The sequence below is a fragment of the Danio aesculapii genome, chromosome 6 (assembly GCF_903798145.1).
Source record: "Danio aesculapii chromosome 6, fDanAes4.1, whole genome shotgun sequence".
Classification (NCBI taxonomy): domain Eukaryota; kingdom Metazoa; phylum Chordata; class Actinopteri; order Cypriniformes; family Danionidae; genus Danio; species Danio aesculapii.
The window spans coordinates 14504743-14525985 of record NC_079440.1 but is presented as its reverse complement, the minus strand read 5'-3'; the positions used below and the strand labels follow the sequence as shown (position 1 = coordinate 14525985).

At 38.1% G+C, this 21243-nt stretch overlaps 2 protein-coding genes across 2 annotated transcripts; one reads left to right on the top strand and one right to left on the bottom strand.

Annotated features, from left to right (window-relative positions):
• The first annotated feature begins 737 nt into the window (after positions 1 to 737).
• fam171b (family with sequence similarity 171 member B) lies at positions 738 to 13451 on the top strand. Its single transcript, XM_056459609.1, has 8 exons — positions 738 to 1248; positions 5115 to 5348; positions 6913 to 7005; positions 9699 to 9854; positions 10143 to 10313; positions 10468 to 10581; positions 10712 to 10835; positions 10996 to 13451. Exons 1-8 carry the CDS (start codon positions 1056 to 1058, stop codon positions 12224 to 12226), a joined length of 2316 nt encoding a protein of 771 aa, XP_056315584.1. The 5' UTR covers positions 738 to 1055; the 3' UTR covers positions 12227 to 13451.
• A 222-nt stretch (positions 13452 to 13673) lies between these two features.
• Positions 13674 to 17996, bottom strand: zswim2 (zinc finger, SWIM-type containing 2). The gene is made up of 10 exons (XM_056458989.1): positions 17778 to 17996; positions 17611 to 17687; positions 17387 to 17427; positions 17060 to 17285; positions 16687 to 16825; positions 16500 to 16612; positions 15095 to 15179; positions 14892 to 14974; positions 14620 to 14788; positions 13674 to 14488 (listed from the first exon to the last, which is right to left on the bottom strand). Exons 1-10 carry the CDS (start codon positions 17925 to 17927, stop codon positions 13817 to 13819), a joined length of 1755 nt encoding a protein of 584 aa, XP_056314964.1. The 5' UTR covers positions 17928 to 17996; the 3' UTR covers positions 13674 to 13816.
• Positions 17997 to 21243: the final 3247 nt, after the last annotated feature.

Genomic DNA, 21243 nt, shown 5'->3' with positions numbered 1-21243 from the left:
TTTAATGCCATAACTGGAATTTGTATATCATGGTTGCTTAATTTATCCAAAGAAACCTACAACCAATGATAATCAAAATAAAGCAAGTAAAAAATTGTTTTAGAAAATATAATAAATATAAAATGTTTGAACACTGACAAATCAACGCGTCTAAACCTGTACATGTGTATACATAATAATAAAAAGTAATTAATCATATTAAGTTTATATTTATCACAGTATGTATGATAATATTTTTTCTTCTGGAGAAAGTCTTATTTGTTTTATTTTGGCTAGAATGAAAGCAGCTTTTAGTTTTTTAAAATCCATTTTAAGGTCAAAATTATTAGCCCCTTTAAGGTATTTATTTATTTTTTGATAGTCTACAAAACAATCATTAAACAATAACTTGCCTATTTACCCTAACCTGCCTAGTTAACCTAATTAACCTAGTTAAGCTCTTAAATGTCACTTTAAGCTGTGTGTATCTTGAAAAATGTCTAGTCCAATATTATTTACCGTCATCATGGCAAAGATAAAATAAATCAGTTATTATAAATGAGTTATTAAAACTGGAAAAAATAAACAGGGGGCTAATAATTCTGACTTCAACTGTATATATATCAGAGGGATTAATGGCTTTAGAACAATGCACTAGTTTATATTAATATATACCTTAAACATAGAAAGTAACCTAGATTAGAATGCTTACACACATTCTTATAACTGCTTTCGTATTCCCTGCTTATTAAATATTCAATAACTGCTTGCGTGCAACTATTTTCATCCTAATGAACAAATAGCTCCTATTTTCACGCATGAAAACATCGTTGTGTAATTGCGTAATCTTTAACAAAGAAGCAAAAGCCCTGAGCCAGCAGATGGCATCGCGTGAGTTCTGACGCAACACGCGCGCACCCGCCGCCCGACTCCAGCAGCGCCTCAGATATTCACCGTCCACCAGCGTAATGATGTGACCGTGACATCCACACAGCCAGCTGAAGAAGACCACCGAAAAAAACAACAACAATATTCTCCTTTTCCGTGCCGCTGAGTGCAGTTATGTCGGAGACGCCATGCCAGACCTGTCGGGGTGTCTGCTCCTCGCCGCGCTGCTGATTTTCAGCGAGGATGTGTCGGTGAGGAGGGCGGAGGGTGCGGCGCTCACCCGCGGCCTCGCCTCACTGTCGGACCAGGACAATGCCGAAAACACGCGCTCCTCCCCGGTCCAGGGACAGGGGGATGCGACGGTGTCTCCTCCATCTTCAGGTAATGACCACGGATTCATCATCCTCTTCAGCATCTTCTCCATCCAGCCTCAGCATCAGCTCCGCCATGAGACGCGCATGCTAATAATAGGGATGTTTTCATGATGGGCTTCATGACAACAAAGGACACGGTGCGCTGTTGACCGCTGTCTCTTGTGCTTCAGTGTGTGTTTATTGTTCTGTAGGTAGGCCATTGCTGGAGATGTTGTGCACGGTCATGTGTGAAGAAGCCAGCTTTTTAAAGGTTTTATTTAGGACAGCCATGGCTGCATTTTTTTAGAAAGAGGATAGTTGGAATGGTTGAGCAATATTGCACTGCTCTTCTTGAAATGTAATGGGGTATTGTTGAGTTGAAGATTTAAGACGAAGCCTGTTTCAGTGGCAGAAATAAGCTATCTGGGCTAAATAAGAGCTTTCTGTGAGAGATAGTTGGTCCACAATAAAACATTATCGATAATGTGAGTGGTTTTCAAACTTTTTTTATGTTATTTTTTACTTTTTTGCAAATTGTGAAAGATATATATATATATATATATATATATATATATATATATATATATATATATATATATATATATATATATATAAAGAAGTTATTAAAATTTAGTTGAGAATATTGAATAATCTCAATATATATTAAGAGTTCAGGTTTGGCATGCTGTCCCGAGAGAAAACCCTGAGCTCGGAGATAATTGAGCCCAGGGCTCCCATCTAGTCAATGAGCAAGAGCTCCCCCTAGTAAAAGGAGAAAAATGGGGAGATGGGGTGGATTGGGGATTCTTTAAAAAGCGAAGATAAGGGAATAAGGTGAGATGAGCTATATATTGTGAACTTGGAATAATCCGATTGGTTTACTAATGGTGGCAAATAAGAGACCAGCCGCCATCAATCATATCACATTTAGGTTGTGATTGTATATATAATAGGTGGGCATAGATAATTTTTTTTTTAATCTAGATTAATCTGACTGTAATCTTGAAATTAATCTAGATTAAAATGGCTTATCTGAATTCTGCCGAAGGCATTTAGAATATGTGTGCTACCCAAATAATGACTAAAAGTAAGTCTTTGAGAACGGGTTTCTCAAGCCAGGTGACGCATTAGACCAGGGGCTCATCTCCTGTTTCCAAAATGCATCACAAATTGCTTGAGAAACTGTTCTACTATTATAATTGGTGATGAAAATAAATTATGTTCAATAAGATGTACTTGTGTTTAACAACTGTTTATTCAGTTAAACATGAATTTTTAACTGTAGGCCTACAAAAGCTCCAAACAGTGATTTTTGATTACCTTAATCTGACTAAAGTCATAACTGAACTAAACAGAAATGGATTTAAGAGTATGCATATATTAGTGGCAATACTGAAGTAAACACTGCGATCAAACTATTACCGTCATGTAGGACTTTTTGCCATATTTTCCAACAAGATCCACACACACGGAGGCCACTTTTTTGTCAGACGGCTCACTGGTCAGGTATACATCCGCGCTAAAATATCAAGGTGAAAGTCATCGTAGCTTGCGTAGAGTAGACCCAGCTACCAACCCAACTTTGAGAATAGATTAACAACGATATTTTTTTTTACCGCGCGATAAGAGTCTCGCATTAACACAGCACATTTACACAGATAAATGCCCACCATTAGTAGATATAGATAGATAGATAGATAGATAGATAGATAGATAGATAGATAGATAGATAGATAGATAGACAGACAGACAGACAGACAGACAGACAGACAGACAGACAGACAGATAGATAGATAGATAGATAGATAGATAGATAGATAGATAGAATTAGGCAAGATAAATAGACAGACAGACAGACAGACAGACAGACAGACAGACAGACAGACAGACAGACAGACAGACAGACAGACAGATAGATAGATAGATAGATAGATAGATAGATAGATAGATAGATAGATAGATAGATAGATGTTAATAAAAAGATTGAGGAAGCTAAGAAATCTTATTTTAAACACCAAAAGGTCAAATTTGGTTAATACTGATATTTTAAGTAGGACTGCACGATATTGGAAAATTCAGACATGTTAATATTTTCTTTTTCTGCAATATATATTGTGATAGGAGTACAATTTCACCAGCTAATTTAAATATCTCTTTTTGGACAGAATTATTAATTTTAGATTGATTGGTTTGGTTCTATAGGGGAATGAACAGTCTAGAAGCAAGGATAAGTGCAATAAAGAAAAAATACAAATGAAATAAACAGCGTCTTGTTGTTTTCAGAGGAGTCCAACAGTATTTAGGTACACAGTAATTGAATAATTCAATGTAAAATAATACTGTGTATTCTTTGTTTTATAAATGATTCAATAAAATAAGTAGTTATAAAATTTTTTAGGCCTGAATGCTAATAAATTAGGAATAATAATTCCTTACATTTATATAGCACTTTCCTGGACACTCAAAGCGCTTTACATATTTTTGATGGGGAATCTCTTCATCCACCACCAATGTGCAGCATCCACCTGGATGACTTCCATATTGTGCCAGACTGCACACCACACACCAGCTGATTGGTGGAGAGGAGACAGAGTCATGAAGCCAATTTTCATATGGGGATGGTTAGGCCATGACGGATAGAGGCCAGTGGGCAATTTTTGGCCAAGATACCGGGTTAAACCCCTACCCTTTTTTTGAAGGACCTCCTGGGATTTTTGACGACCACAGAGAGTCGGGTTTAACATCTCATCTGAAAGTGCTCTCACTGAGCAGTATAGAATCCCCTTCCCTATACTGGGGCATTAGGAACCACACAGACCGCAGGGTGAGCGCCCCCCTGCTGGCCTCACTAACACCACTTCCCGCAGCAACCTAGCTTTCCCATGTGGTCTCCCATCCAGGTACTGACCGGGCGCAGCCCTGCTTATCTTCAGGGCGACCATGTGAGAGTTGCAGAGAGCTATTACAATCCTCATACAGTCACAGGTCTCAAAAACCCATGCAAATGTTAAATTATGATCCAGACTTATCATTGCATATACTTGTGATGTGACTATTGTGAATGATCACATTGCGATATCAACGCTGAAACGATATATTGTGCAGCCCTAATTCTAAGCAAAGCACTTTAAATTATTGACTGGAAATTGCCTAATTAATTAAAAAAAGAAGCTAATAAAAGGCAGAACCACCAAATTATTAATATCAACAAATATCACAACGTCTGTTTAAGCTGATAAATTACAGGTGTAAAACTAATATGAACCAAAGTCATGCCTTTTGCTATAAAATATTTTTTTAAGCAAATTGTTAAAAACTACAAAGCCTTATTCAATCTCTTTTAGTTGGTATGTGTTGAAGAATTTTATATCTTCCATTCTTTCATTCTGACCATTAAGTTGTTTTATGGTCATCTAGACGGGCTCTATGATTCGTGTGAGAGATTGACTTCTGTTTTCAGTTTTGAGGCACATTTCAAAGAAGATTCTCAAGGTTTTTCAAGTCTCCGCTCTTCACTGATGTGCTCATCCGACATTTGGTACTTTGATCTATTTTTAAGTCTCTCTGACTGAGCCACGGGTGCGCTGGTCATTACTATTTCAAAGCTTACGCAGTTACCACCAGATTTTACTGTCACCAACCAGATTTATCATTGCTGGCTAAATTGGTTTTTAATGTGTCGAGCAATTACATCTCGGTTACCGCTATAAACACTGGCGCATGTGGTTAACCTTAAACTCCTTTTCATTTGTTTCATTTTTCTCCAATCATTGACTCGTGTTACAGACGCTTAATTCAAAATTTAACATTCAAGCCATTTTTATGCGGCATATACATTTTTTATGCACATTTTTTATTCATTCTCACAAAACCTGACCTTTTCTCTGTCTCTAGGGTCGCTCCTGACACTGAAGGTTTGGGTTAAAGATGCATCTAGCCAGAGGTTCCTGACAGGAGCTCTGGTGAGTGTGTTTCTGAATGGATCCCAGGTTCACTCCAGCCTGACTCTGGAGAATGGAGAGGTCACCATCACCGTCCCATACCGCCTCGGCCTGACTCTCACCCTGGTGGCCAGCATGGAGGGTTACATGCTCACCCAGCTGCCTTGGAAAACCACCAAAATACCCAGTAAGTGCATAACTTTGAAAATGCCATGTTATTTACTAGTTTATAAAGTTATTATGTGTTTCATATTATTTAATGACATCAAAATATAATTTTTAATATCCTCATGTCATTAAATCACATGAACTGTAAAATAACTGAAAAATTTAGTGTATACACTCACTGGCCACTTTATTAGGTACATCTTACTAGTATCGGGTTGGACACCCTTTTTCCTTCAGAACTGCCTTAACACTTTGTGGCATAGATTCCACAAGGTACTGGAACTATTTCTCAGATATTTTGGTCCCAGTAGATCAGCAGTTTATGAAATACTCAGACCAGCCTGTCTGGCACCAACTACCATCAAAGTCACTTAAATTACCTTTCTTTCCCATTCTGATGCTCGGTTTAAACTGCAAAAAATTGTCTTGACCATGTCTACATGCCTAAATGCATTAAGTTGCAGCCATGTGACTGGCTGATTAGAAATTTGTGTTAATGAGCAGTTGGACAGGTGTACCTAATAAAGTGGCCGGTGTAGGAATGGGTTTTAAACCACAGCGGTTTGAACTGTAGTTCTGCCGAATGACTAAAAAGTTATCAGTATTGATGGTAAAAAAACTGTACATTCTAGTCAAACTATCCTTCTGCAATCTTATACCAAAAACGGACTTAAGAGTTGATATTATGTGATTGTATTGTATTTCAATATGGAGCAATTAAGCGTTGATGTTAAATCAAAAGTAATTCACAAATACTTGAAAATGAAATAATTTAATGACAATAACTTGCTATGGTTACAACTGAATTAATTACAAAATAACTGTATAAAATGATAAAATATGAAATGATAAAACATATGATATAAATTGTACCCAGCTTAAATGTAAAATTAAAGTTACAAGAGGTAGAAGGAGAGACACAGGGGGACAGGGGCACAGGGGAGAGAGAGACAAAGAGAGCAGGCCCAGATGTTAGCCTGATTGCAGTAGAGTCAGAGAAGATAGACTCCAGAGGAGGAGAGGAGCAGAGCAGGAAAGCAGACCAGGAGACAGAGACAGAGTTTTACCACCTATTTTGTATCTTTCTTGACCATGTGACTAACACCCAAATACTGAGACATTCAAACTGACCAATCAACATGTGACCACATCTTAAAACTCCCAAAGTCCACATACCAGGCCCTGATCTTATCTGTATCTGCCTTTGGAGTCAGTATGGACCTTTTGTCATATAAACAAATGCATATGATAATTTAGCCACTAACAACGGTGAGTGTATATTTATTATTTAATAACGTTTAAACATATTTTATTGATTTAATTTTAATATATTCCCTAAATAATTTAATAAGATAAATGTGCTTAATAAATATGTCTGAGGTGAAAAAATAAAAGTAAGCAGTGAGAAACAGATGATGATGAGGCAGCAAGAAAGCTGTGAACCAATGTGACTTTCCCCTGGTTTGTTGTTTAACACCAAAATAGAAGCCTGAAGAATTGCGCTTTAAACAAATGCCATTTTAATGTGAGAAAACTGCTGCTAAATTAAGGTCTGACTGTTTGTTTTTCTTTTTTCCCCCTAGTATTTTCTGTTATTACACTGTCCATGCATCCTCAAACTCAAGGAAACATCTGGCTCTTTGAGGATACTGTGCTGATAGCACGAAAAACATCTGGTATGTCAGTTAAAACATTTCTTCATGCTAATCCACATCACTGTTTAGAGCTGTTTAGCTGTTATAATGAGGAATGTCCTGACATTTTTGCACTCCCTTTCTAAGGCCCCATTTACACTGCTAGTTAAATGTGACCCAAGTTAGATTTTTTGCTCATATGTGACAGATCAGATCTGTTCTATGACCATGTAAACACAAAAAAATTCTGAGATCGGTTTCAGGCCTCCTTCATATGTGGAAATAAATCAGATATAAATCGGATATGTGACAATGCGACTTTCATGTAAACAGACAGATCGGATTTATTGAGGCATTCTGTTTTGTATCTCATTAAACTTGCGACAATGTGGTACTTCTCCGCGGTTTAATGACGTAGAAGGAAGAGCGTGTGTGGAGACGCAGACGTGATAAACAATAACAACAGGGGAAGCATGGTGGAGGAAAGTGGTCAGTCGCCACAATTTGCTCCTAAAAGAGACAGATTTCTCTCGTACCCACTAATTCCTCTGAATGTTGGAGGACACCATGTATAAACCATAGGCGCAAGCTGCGATGACAGCCCTTTCCCTTCTCCTCCTCCGCCTAAAAGCATTTTAAAGTTAGACGAACTTCGCATATTTCACGGAGGTTAAAGCAAGACAGTTTATTCCATCGTGGCTAGTGTGGCGCAGATGCTAGAACCCGCCTTTACGCATGCGACATTGTAAATTGTATGGCAAGTGTAAACACATAAATTGGATATGGGTGACAATTAAAAGAACGTGTAAACGTAGAGGCAAATAAATCAGATAGAGGCAACAAATCGGAATTAGGCAACAAGACCTGACAGTGTAAACGGGGCCTAAGTCATTTATTAATATGTGTCTGATTATATTTCCCAAGTCTAAGCGCACTGGTCAAGTACATAAAATTTATGAGAGTGTATTGGAGATTCCCAGAGCTGGCTTGCATTGTATGAAACATATGTCAGAGTAATTGGTGGTTCATTCCATTGTGGTGACCCCTAATAAATCAGGGACTAAGGGCGTACTTACACTAGCTACAGTTGCCTTGAACCATACCGAAGTGCCTGCACTCACATTGCATCTGAGCCAGAACATGCTTACGTCATCGATGATGCGACTGTGCAGTTTAACAGGAAGAGAAGCGCTCTCACTCAGCACAGTGGAGATTGCTTTAGTTAAATCATTTTGTATTATTTTTAGTTGTTTGATATGCAGTGACACACAGTCAAACACTTTGCCGAACAGATCCACCACTTTTGACGCTCATAAGTTTTCATAAAAGTCATGCTGCAGGTGTTAGGAGGTTTGCTGAAGGAGCAGCTGACGTGCAGCGAAGGGTTTGCGTCTTTAATAAACTATGACAGTTCCCGTTCACTGAAAATTAAGAATGATTAATGAATCCATATGAAACAGTCCCCTTAAAAGTGACGTTGCGTTTTCAGTTTCTGGCTTAAGCGCGCTTTGCATTCACACTACAAGCGTACCGCGTCAAAGCCTAACCGAACCGCGCTCTGACACACCTCTTCCAAACGGGCCAGGGCCAGCCAACTGAACCACGCCTGTGCCTGATTCTGAGCCCTTACACTTGTCAAACAAACCGGGAAATGCTCCAGGGCACAGTTCAAATAGCATAGTGTGAGTGCGCCCTAAGCCGTATTTAGTGAGTGGGTGATACCAGCAATACCAGTCACTGAAAATACATTTTAAAAGTGCTATTTTGCATAGTGTTCAAAATAGACAATACGTAGTTTGTAAGATAAAATAATTAGTCCATGCAAGCTAAATAGTTTTCTGCCAATCAAAATAAAAAAAATCGAGCTGTTGCTCTGGATGGCTGGGCTTTTAACAATTTCCAACTATTAGTTGGCTACTAATAGGAGACGGCAAGGAGGAGCTCTAAAATAAAACCCTGCCCTCTATTCAGTAGTCTGTTTTACTTGGAAATACGTCACAATACATAGACTTTAAGTTTACAGATAGGGTTTGGATATTACTGTGTGCACTACAGATTAATGGGCAACCAGAAATGCTAATAAGCCATAAATGACTACAGCTACTAGGCATGGGCCGGTATGAGATTCTGACGGTATGATAACCTTGGATAAAAATATCACGCTTTCACAGTATTGTGATTCTTTCTACAAAAATATATTCTACTTAAATGTCTAGGTAAAAAACAAAAACTTATTTTCCCTTTTGAAGAGAGTACATTTTACTTTGAGAAACATTTAAAAAAAAAAGAGCAGTAAACATGTCAGGCTAAATGAATTATTGACTTCTGCTGTCTTCATTTGTTTCAAAAACACAATTTTTTTTTTTACAATTTAAAATCTTTTCTGCTGGAGATACTGTTGTCCTAAAAACAAAAACAAAAAAATCGTATTGCAGAAAATTTGGACGGTTTTAAATCCTTTACTTTTCCAAACCTCAGTATACATTGAAAACGATTATCATCCCATGCCTAACTGCTACACCTATTTAATCCACTCGATTTTATTCTAAATTGGGTGGTTGTTGTGGTTCTTCTGAATTTTTGAGTCAACATACTGAATATAGGAGCGTTCTAGTCAAAACCTCCAACTGGGAACTCTCGAGTATGCATAATTACTGCACATAGACCAATTAATCTTTAAATTCTTTGACAAATTTCTAATGTTGTATTATGTATAACTTTCACATGTATTGCAGATCTCTCATTTCAACCGAGTGTTCAGTTTCCCAAAAGTCTCCTCAAACTGCCTGAAAATACCACCATCTCCATGCTGTCTGCTTACCTGACAGCTCCAGGCCTGCCTACTGAGAAAGACTCCAATTTCTTTACCCTAAACCTCAATGGTAAAGGAGGTAAGATTCTTTAAGGGAAAAAAATTGGTTCCAGCTAAATAGTTGTTAAAAAGCTAACCAACCATTTCATTATTACTTATTATGTCTCTTGAATAATGCTGACCCTGTTTGTTTCATTAAGATGTTAATTATCTGTAAGTGAGGGTAGTGTATTGTTGTTTAGTTTTAGTCAATGAAGGTCTATTACTGTTTAGACTCTATATACTACATTGAATTGCTAATGTTATTGATTACAGCATTTTTGCAGATCCTAATTTTAATCTCTGTGATTACTGTTATAAATGACAGGTTATAGGAACATCAAGTTAAGCCCCTTGGCTATGATCAGTGCCCAGATAGTGTCTAATGGTAAGGAAGTGGATGTCAAAGGACCCATTCAGCTCACAATACCACTTCCCTACTACACCCATCTACGACCCTCAGACTCACTTCCTGCATGGACCTTCAACATGACCATAGGTGAGTGAAAATATGTTTGAAACATAAATAACATCCTTAAGATTTTTCAGTTGAACTTTCATGCGTTTAGACGTGTCATGTGTATTAAGATCAGGAGATCTTTAGATTTACGATGTGCCTAAAAATAAGCACTTAATCAAATGTGCTATTACAGGTACCTGGGTAAATAAAGGTCTGGGTATTGTTCAGATGGAGAAAAATGGCCTAGTTTGGACTTACACAGCACCTCAACTGGGTAACTGGATTGCTGCACCCCTACCATCATCAGGTTAGAACCAGTGAAATATGTTTTTATCATAAAACATCACTCATCTGCCCATGCTATTACTTTTCCGTTTTATTACTTCAATACTGAAATCCAACCAGATCTAACCAGATTTCTGTGTGTGTAAATCTAGGTTATATGGGGCTTGCAAGCTCAATGGATTTCATTTACTACCATACATACCTTCTTGTGGGTATCTTAGGAGGAACTCTTGTGGTAGTTGTTGGATTTTTATCTGTGATTGTATTTCACTGCAGGTAAGGGTTTATGGCATGAAAATATTACTTTTTATGACTAAACACTGAATTATTTCATCTACTCACATGTTAATTCATAATTATCAGAAAGCTAAAGGTATTCTCTACTACAACTTAAGGAATTATCAAAGTAGCAATTATTTCCTATGTTGTTTTACAGAGATTTAAACCATGAGGCAGGACGAAGGCGATGGAATTCCACCAGGCTCACTGTACTGAAGAAAGACCAGACCACTTCCACCAGCTCAGATGAGGCTCAAGAACTTTTCTTTCATAATGGGGAACGCTCTTATTCACTGGCTGCAAGAGGCATCAGTCATGATGCTTCAGACTCTCCACGACACCAAGCCAACTACAACATTTATGTAGAAAACGTTGGACGACCAGTGGGGAATCTGTACGAGAACATTGGAGCTGTGGGATTAGAAGGCCTCAGAGCCCCAATGTCTAATCTCTACGTTAATAGTGATGAAGTGGCCAAGCTTCGGGAAAAATCGGAACAGAATGGTGCACGTCATGGAGGTGTGGAGAATGTAGTTTTCAAAGACAAACTGTTCCACATCTATAACCAGCCCCTGGCTATTGTGCAGGCCCCAGAGCTTTTTAATTCCCAGGGACAAGCTGACCCTTCTGGAAGCAGATCTGCCACTTTCCCCCGCAATGGCATGGAACATGGTGCTCAGACAGAACGGAACTTAAAAGACAGTTTTACTCAGACATTGCCTAAAGCTCCCCAGCAAGACACTGAGGAGCAGCAGAGTCTGGAAGGAGCACAGGCTGTTGCCATAAACCCAGGTCTATGGGGCCGTTATAGTCATCTCCTGGAATCCGTTTCTGTCCCAGGAACTTTGAATGAAGCAGCCAGAATGGGCCCTTTCCGGGGGGAACTCCAGGGAATTTCAGAGCAAACCTTGTTGGAACTTACCAAAGGCAAACCATCCATTCACCCACCTCGGGCCTGGTTCGTGTCTCTTGATGGAAAACCAGCAGCCCAGGTTCGTCACTCTGTGATTGAGCTTCAGGGAAGACATCGTCCAGGTAGCAGCAATGACACAAGTTTGGATTCTGGAGTGGACATGAATGAGCTGCAGCAGCCTCTGCGGAAAAGTGAAGAACCCTCAAGTGCTAGCATGGCAAAAATATGCGGAAATCAGGAGCTGGACTTGAGCAGCAGTGAAATTGGGAGTCCTGAGGACTCGTCCCTGAGGAACACCCTGGAAAGTAGTAGTGCAGCCATTCCCAACCTTCCGGAGGACAGGGATGCAGGAGACACATCCAGTGAGTCCAAATCTACCCCTCCACCAAGAAGACTCCGGAAGGTTCGAGACAAGAAACCTGACAAGAAGACATCCCGACACATGAGGGAGGAGAGACCACAAACAAAACGCTAACTGAATAAACTGTGTAGCTGTAGTTTTTTTGGTGTCTGAAAAAAGGTTTTAATCAAATGGCCTTATAATATAAACATCAGGAAGAATGAATAAAATGAAAACGCCTGTCTTACCTGCCGTAACTCCAAGTCGATTTCTGTGGCTAAGCTCTATCCAGCATTTTGTCAGCAATTAATTTGTACACCGTTTTGCACCCGCACTGTACAATGTTTTTACAGACTTTGAAAGAACGTATTTGTTTACCTTCAAAAGTACATTGTAAAAGTATGTATAAATCTATATATATATATAGATGTTTTTTTAAACATATGTTGCCATGTGAGCACAATGCTTGTATCTTAATGCTCTTCTAGAGTCTGCAAAAACAGTTTGATCTCTTGGCTTGCTTCAGATCATTTGACGTACTTCAGTTCTACAGATATGTATAGCAAAACTGCCACACCGTGACATAAACATTTAAAAACTAAATTATGGGAAAAAATACTGAGCACTGTAATCATAAGACATTCAACTAAGCACTATACATTTTATTTTACAACTCAGAAAAAAACAACAGTGTGTTGCAATGAGTTTTTTTGAGGGTGCGACTGAGGCCTGTAAGGTCATTATGCCGTTCTGACTCACTGTACTTATTTATTGTATTATTGCTAGTCACATTTGCATGCCACCCGTTGTGATGCTATTACCATTCAATGTTTTCATGTGTAAGAATGTAGTACCAAAAAACATCGAACATATGTTACCAAGGCCAATGCTAAAAGCACAGGTGTACAGGATTCTGGCATATTAAGATGTTAATGTGTTTTGTGTGTAAAATATTTCTTCACAAACCGACAACAAGTCATTATCAACTCATGTACTGAATGTGCTGGAGCTTTTGTAGCTTTCTTATTTTAGACAATTAATTGTAACTGTTTAATTCATATTGGCAGTTACAATTACTCACTAGTTTGTTGTTGTCAGGCAGCAATTGAATTGTGACCGAAGTATGAACGAAGAGAGAGGATTGCATTGTGTCTGCTGAATGTTTTTAAAGTAATTTATGTTGTATTGTAGCATTTATTATTTCAATAATTGTTATATATCTAAACGATTTCTCAACACACTGGTTTAAGTGGCTTATAAGCCATTCCTGGATGCTTTAAAGTACAGCTTGTAATCTGCCTTTTTGTGCACATTTAATAAAGGTACTTGACCAAACATGCTTGTGAGTTGTATGTAGTACTGATGAAAATGTACAATATTTTACTTACCATAAAAATATTAAATGCAAAAATTAGTCAAAAATGGCCCATTTTTCCAGGTCAGGATTCTGAAATCTTTCTTTCAAATCCTTTATCTTAAAAAAATAATACATTTAGGATTCTCATGAGGTGTAATATTAAAAATGCCATATTAAATCAGGGCTTTAACATTAAAAACTGACTTGAGTCTTATTTGGGGTGCTTCTCTGATTTTTTAATGTTACAGTCATGGCTTAATAAAAGCTTTTTAAAATTAAATGTGTGTTTCTTCCTTGAATTGGCTTTTATTCCTGTGAAGGTAATCCTTCTATCATTTATCATTATTTTTTTTACTATGTACTATGATTTATTCTTGTTTTCTTATAAGTATAGCACTGGCAGGACTGTTTGTCATCCAGAGATGAAGATCCTTCACATCCACTCTGTCTGGCCTTCGTCTAAGGATTTTTCTCAATGGTCTGATTCTTCTGCTGGAAGACCCATTAAAGCCCACAAAGAGTCTCTGCTGCTGCTTCTGTGTTTCGCCAAATGCAGACTGAACGTGAAAGCCTTTCATACTCACTGTTGATGGCCGATTTGGAAATGATGCCCTCCTCTCAACCGGCGCAGACACGGCCTGCTCAAATGATAATCTCCTAGGCCTCTGTTCTTTCCTATGGGTCATGATTGGCATCCTGGAATATGGTTCTATGTGGGAACTATTGATGCAGAGGTCCTGAAATCCCTGACTGACTGTATCTACTGAGGAAGAACTGGATTTTCCGGACACAGATGATTCAGATGTCACTCCTCTCAACCGAGATGGAGCTGTACCTTTCTTGACCTGCAATCCAATTCCTGGTAGAAAGAACTCTGAGATTTGCCCATCTGTTCTCTTGCTGTGAACATCACTAGATGGAGCCAGAGATCCTGCTCTGCCAATTCTGGGACTCCATGTAAGAGGATTGTAGATGATATGCCATTCCAGAGGGCAGCAGTTAGACATGCGAAGCAACAGATCAATACAGCCAGTATGGAACTAGGTGAGGTTCAAGGAAGAGAAACAGATCACTGTTTAGTAAGCTAATACTTAAAGGGGTCCCATAATGACCACTTTTAATGTCCAAACAAATCAAGGAGATCAAAGTTAGTTTATAATGGGTTTGTTACCTTGTGTTTGCAGGGAAGGGTTCTGATGTGCTGACCCAATTGAAATCTTGAGAGGCAGAGTCTACACTGAAAACCTGGATGAAGCAGTCTGGACTCTTTTCGAACCCTTACCACCGGCAAACTCTTTATCACATGGTTTGGGACAATATCACATGACATGCTGATGGAGCTGTAGAGTTAAATATATGATTTAAGATTAATATAGCCAAAAAATCCTTAGAAAAGAAAAAAGTTAATTAAGATGTACAGAAGCTATAAGGGAGAAGACAAACCTGCTACCAGTTAAGTGGTTTTCTATTTTCTGTGTTTCCTGAGAGGTATGAGCTCCTACTGTTTGCCATTGCTGACCTCTTTTCTGCACAATTATAACAGTTAGAATGTTTTGATAACCTCTTAATGATTTTAATTAAGTTACAGTTTAGTCGTTCGCATGCAAAGCAAATCTTACAGTAAACTTATTTTTACAAAGACTCACCATTCGAACTATAAAACAATGTTTTGGATGAAGTGTTTTCTTAAAGCAGTCCTCACACAGGTGGAAAAAACTGCAGTCAGTGCACCTACAGTACGAAAGTCAGAAACAAGACATTACATATGAATCTGGATTCAACATTAGCCAGAATCAGAGCAAATACACTCTTGTTAAAGGGGTGGTCCATATTTTAAACTTTAGTTGATGTGTAATGTAGCTGTGTGAACATAAACAACATCTCTCAATGTAATAAACTCAAAGTTCAATGCAAAGGAAGACATTGGCTTTTACAGAGTTAGCTTAGCAAAGCCTACAACGAATGAAGTTTAGGGACTACAAAAAATCCATCCGGGTTAATGAGATCATAAACGCTTCAGGTAATGCGCATACAGCCCACGCAGCGAAGGGGTGTGGCCAGAGGCACTGAATTTTATAGCAGAGAAAGCTAAAATGCCGTCCAAACGCTGCTATTTCCACAGAGCGTGTTCTGTTTCTGTATTTGGGCATCCAAAGGAGACGACACAAAGAGAGAAGTGCTTACTATTTAATTTTAATTATATTTCAGAGAATTATAAAAAAGATAAAGCTAGCATTTGACAAAGGACAGCTTCCAGAATCTTTCCCAGTTCAGTGCTGGATTCGGCTAAAACTCCTTCAACCGACGAAGCTGTGGATTGTGAGCCACAACCTGTAAGTGTTTTTATTTGTTAAAACTGATCTATTACATGCATAGTTTATAGCTTTAACACTATGTTGAAGCGAGGATGTAAACAAGGATGTAAACAACGGGAAACGCTGTTTGGCACAGTTAACAATTTAGCTACAAATTCATATTAATCCGTCAAACTGCTGTAAACATCCACAATCTTCACCAGCGCTGCAGTCACCAGTCTCTCTATGTGGCCGCTTTCCCTGCGTTCAACATCTCAAATAACAAACTCACAAAAAAATATGTGAAGGTTTCATATTACTTAAACATGCTTATTCCGAATATATGTGATATACACTTGTGAGATTTTATTTTAGAGAGCAGACGTGAGGTTTAGCTGTGTGCTCTTCGTTTTCTGTGTCATTCCGGCTCAAACTGATACGACTAATAGCTACACAGACTGACAATATTTACACAGCAGAGGCACAGTGCGTGCTAGTAGAGGTATGCCGCTTTACCCGGTGACTTGGAGCCGATCCGCAAATCACAGCACATGTTATCTGACCAATCAGAGCCTCTTGAGGGCAGGCTTTCGGAGGAACTAGGAAATATGATGTTGCCGTTGATGTATAGTTTTTATATTTTAGCTGAGTAGCAGTATATAATCAAAGTAAGATATATAAAAAAATATATATATATTTTTTTTTACAAATGAAGCAAAAGCACACCGACACTGATTTGTGTGTAATAGTTACCTACTTGAAACATTTGCCGACAATTGGACAAATCCTGCAGATGTTACACAAAACACCCAGATGTTTGTCCAGACAGTCTCTCTCATAGCAGGTTACCAGTTCACTTGCATTTTTGACCTGTTAAAAGGATAATACAGTAAATATTACATGCTTTAGGCTTAAACAGCTTGTAATCCCTTATAATTGCATACCTGTTCAATTAGCTCTTTAAATGTGCCGAAGTCTTCCCTACAAAGTGGGCACTTAAGAATGGCACGTGGGTCCTTCTTAGTTTGGTGATCAGCCCAAACTTTCATACAGGAAATGTGAATGTTGTTTCCACAGCTGAACCTGACCAATGTATAATAACAAATGCATAATTAATGCAATAAGTCAAAACCGTAAGATCGATATTATTAGCTTTTGGCATTTTCCCTTTTAGAATGGTGATGCATTTGGCTTTAAAATTGAGAAAATACATTAATATATTTGTATTTTGTTTTGGTTTCAACATCTACTTCATATACTTCATACATATATGAATATGATTATTTCAAGTTTAAAAACTAAATCTAATTCTCTTACTTGCAATAGGTCACAGGCAATTTTTTTAGCAGAAGTTCTTCTTGACAGATTGGACATATATCATCTTTTTCAACAACTTTCTGTCTTATGCCTCCATCTTCATCAGCTGGCTCAGGAAATGTTGCGCCTGAGCTGCCATGGTGATTATGGGTTGTAGTTTTGGTCACATGAAGCCCTTGCAAAAGCTCTAGGATCTGTCGCTCCACAAGACCATACTGAAAACAGTCTGAAAAAGAAAACATCTCAGACGCTGATGTACATGTATGTATGTAATTGTTTGTGGCATCTAATGAAAAACTACAAGGACACTTTAAATTTTTTACTTACATTCGTGATCTCCTGGCAGTCGAAATTTGCGCATTAAAATCCTAAAATAAAAATGTTTAAGGTGAGAGATTTTTAGATTATTATAGGCACAAATACAATGTCTAATTAAACTTATTTATTTACTTTTAAATGAGAGGAAAGTTTACTTTATGTCCAAACAAGAAAAAATGTGCACTTTTCTGAAGAAACAACCATCTAAAATTCATCTCAGATAATTGATTTACCAGCAGATGTGTGTGCAAAGATCCTTCTCTTTTTGGAAGGCAGGACAGGTACACGTGTGAGGATCCCCCAAACACACCTTAAATGTCAAGTTACATGGTTTAAATTGCACAAAATACATTTAAAAATCATTCCACAGCATTAATAAACACAAGGAATGGAAGAATACTTTATAATGTTTGCTCTCTCCATCCTCTTGCAGGAGGAATCCAATCGGCCCGTACTCTTTGAGGATGAAAATGGTGGTGTTCAGCGCTCGGTGTTGATGTGAGCTGACCGCATCACTTACTGTTTTCCTCCACGTTGTTTTACGGAACATTTTGGATTTAAAATGCGCATGAGCAACTTGTAATCTTTCCTTACTATTTTACTAACCTCTGGACGTTTCTTGAAAGCCTCAATTCGGTACGTGAACACGTTGACACGACATGACACCGTGAAACTTCCTGTTAGCGCGAGCTAAAGTTGAAAGTTGTATCTGTGTTTCTATAGCAACAAGCCACACACAGTGTTTGATAAGTATAACCGCTAGATGGCGCTATTGATGAGTGATAACCTCATTGGTGATAACCAGCCGATTACACGCTTAACCTGTCCTGTTTAGTCACATTAGTTTCTCTTTAGTAAATACATGGTTTGAAAGAATTACGTTGTTTAATCGTCCATAGTTGACAGACACTAATGTTTAAACACAGGTAAGAACTTACATTGTTAAGCTTTTTGGTAAATGAGTGGTCTAGACATGCTTATTAAATCACTAGCTAGCAAGATGATCGGTAAAAGCATTTATTGCAGATTAATAATAATAATATACAGGGTTTTATTAAAATAGCTTGCCAATTTACCATACTCATTCTACGTACTGTTGTAAAATGGTTATATTGATTACATTTCCTGCTTTGAGAGTTGTTTACAGTCTGCACACCTAGTAAGTAAACTGCTGGCTGCCTTGCTTTGTCACATAGACGTTTTGTTTCCAGTAGCAGACCATAGTCAGTGTAACATGTTTAATTTTTGGCAGGTATACAATCAGTAGGGGAGAGCGGGGCACAAAGTAACACCTTTTGGTTTTGGCCAAATAATGAACAAAGTAATGGGGTTAGATAAACCTTATTATTATTTTTTTTTTACCAGCAACACACAAGCCTCTCCTACAAATGAGCACTGAAAGTATAACCGCCGGACCTATGGTTTCTGTGCAGTATCGCCAAAAGTGCCAGGAGTACTGTGGGGCAAGTTGTAACAGTCAGAGGGTTAGTTTTAACATGTGCTTATAAAGTCAGATTTCACCCAATTAATTTAAATTCTGTTTACTTTAAATAGTGTACTTCCTCAGTATTTAACTCAATTTATTTTTTATTCTGCAAAGCACAGCATATTTGTTTATTTATCTATTCAATAAACACGTTTGGATTTATTTGCATTATTATCCATTAGCATTAAAATTATAAAAATTTTATTTGTCTATTAAAAAATATTTTCTATTAAAAACATTTTTTATTATTATAAGTTCTCAATGTTACACCCAAAATTTAAAAAAAATATTTTGTTAGTTTTATTGGTGCCCAACAGTGTGTGGCTTTTTTTGTAAAAGCCTGTTACAACTAACCCCGCTGTGTCGTGTTTTCTTCAAAACTGGCTAGCAGTCACTGTGTTGTTTTACACCTTTCAAAATGGTTCCACCTTTTAGCCTAGAAGACGGTAGTCACAACAATATAACATTTTATGTATTCTTTAACATATTTTTTTTAAATAAAAAAAATGTAGACTATAATAAAAATACTTGTATGCTGCAAAAATGGTTTCTCCTGTGTTTCTCATTCAAATTTCGCCAAACTTTTACAATAATTGGCAGGAAGAGGTCTACTGAGACTGTGGTGAAAACCTTGGAAGCATGCCATCGTTAATCCTAAGCAAATACCTTAAAACTCTGTGTTACATTTTACCCTGCTTTACTTTGTGCCCTGTGCTCCCCTAGCCTACTGTGAGTGTTTGAGGAACAGTTTTTTAAGTGTTGTATTAGCGTTGTACTGTTTAACAATAAAAAATTTTTTAGTAAACAAAAAATTTCTAATTTTATTTATTTATTCATTTTTTTTAAATTGTGATCTATAGCACCCATGTCTTTCACACTCTCATTTTCATCCATATAAAATCCAGCATCTCTGCTGAACCTGGTTGGTTGGTTTTAGCTGGAAGTAGCTGGTTTTAGTTGGTCTCCCAGCTTGGCCAAGCTGGTTTTAGCTGGTCTCCCTGTCTGGCCAATCTGGTTTTAGCTGATCTCCCAGCCTGACAAGGCTTATTTTAGCTGATCTCCCAGCCTGGCTGAGCTGGTTTTAGCTGGTCTCCCAGCCTGGTTAACCTAAGACCAGCCAGCCTGACCAGCTAAGACCAGCCTGACAAGCTAAAACCAGCCTGGCCAGCTAAAACCAGCTAAGACAAGCTTGACCAGCTAAAACCACCCTGACCTGCTAAAACCAGCTAAGACCAGCCTGACAAGCTAAAACCAGCCTGGGCAGCTAAAACCAGCTAAGACAAACTTGACCAGCTAAAACCACCCTGACCTGCTAAAACCAGCTAAGACCAGCTTGTCCAGCTAAAATCAACCCGACAAACTAAGACCAGCTAAAAATTGGCCAGCACCCCTCTAAAACCAGCCTGACAAACCAGCTATAACCAGCCTAGGAAACCAGCTAAAAACAGCTTAAACTGTTTGTTTTCAGTAGGGATGCCACTGATTTGTATTGATTAAGGTATGTGTCTTTTTATGTGCATTTCTTTCTTTCTTATAAAGCACGGGTGCCCAAACTCCTGGGGCCTCATGTATCAACGCTGCGTACACACAAAAACTTTGCGTACTACAAATATCACGCTCGCGTTTGGATTTACTAACGATGAAATGAACGTGAGAATGTGCGTTGGTTCACGCCAACTTCATGTCTGGCGTACTTGCATTTCTTGCATTGCAATAAAGGCGCCATCTGAAGGCGAATTTGGAGGAATCAGAAACATTTCCATTTAAATGCACGTACACCAGACATGAAGTTGGCGGGAATCAACGCACATTCCCACATTCACTTCATCATTAGTAAATCCAAGCGTGAGCGTGAAATCTGGCGTACGCAAAGTTTTTGTGCGTACGCAGCATTGATGCATGAGGCCCCGGATGTCCTAGCGAGCTTAACTCCAACTACAGTTAGATGCAAATGAACAAGGTAATCAAGCTCTTACTAGGCATAATAAAAACATTGGAGCAGGTATGGCTCCTGTAGGACAGAGTTTGAGTTTGTTATATTGTATCCAATTACTGATTCACTGTAAAAAGCCACTGCGAATGATTTAATGCATGAATGAAAATAAAGAATATCAAACTAATTCAGACTTCTTTGCAAACCTGCAATACCTGCTGGTCTAGTCTGATTTTTGCTGGCGAGCACAAGTAAAATGTTGGTCCAGCTGATTTCCCAGCAGTCATACTCTTCTCAAGTAAAATGTTGGTTAAGGTGGTTTGCCCAGTAGGGTCTTGCAGAGGTTAGAGCAGGCCAGTCATTGTAATATTATATTTGTAATGTATTTTTGTTTTAGTTGTATTCATAATATAAATCAGTGTTATGTTTAAGTTTTAAAAAATAAAG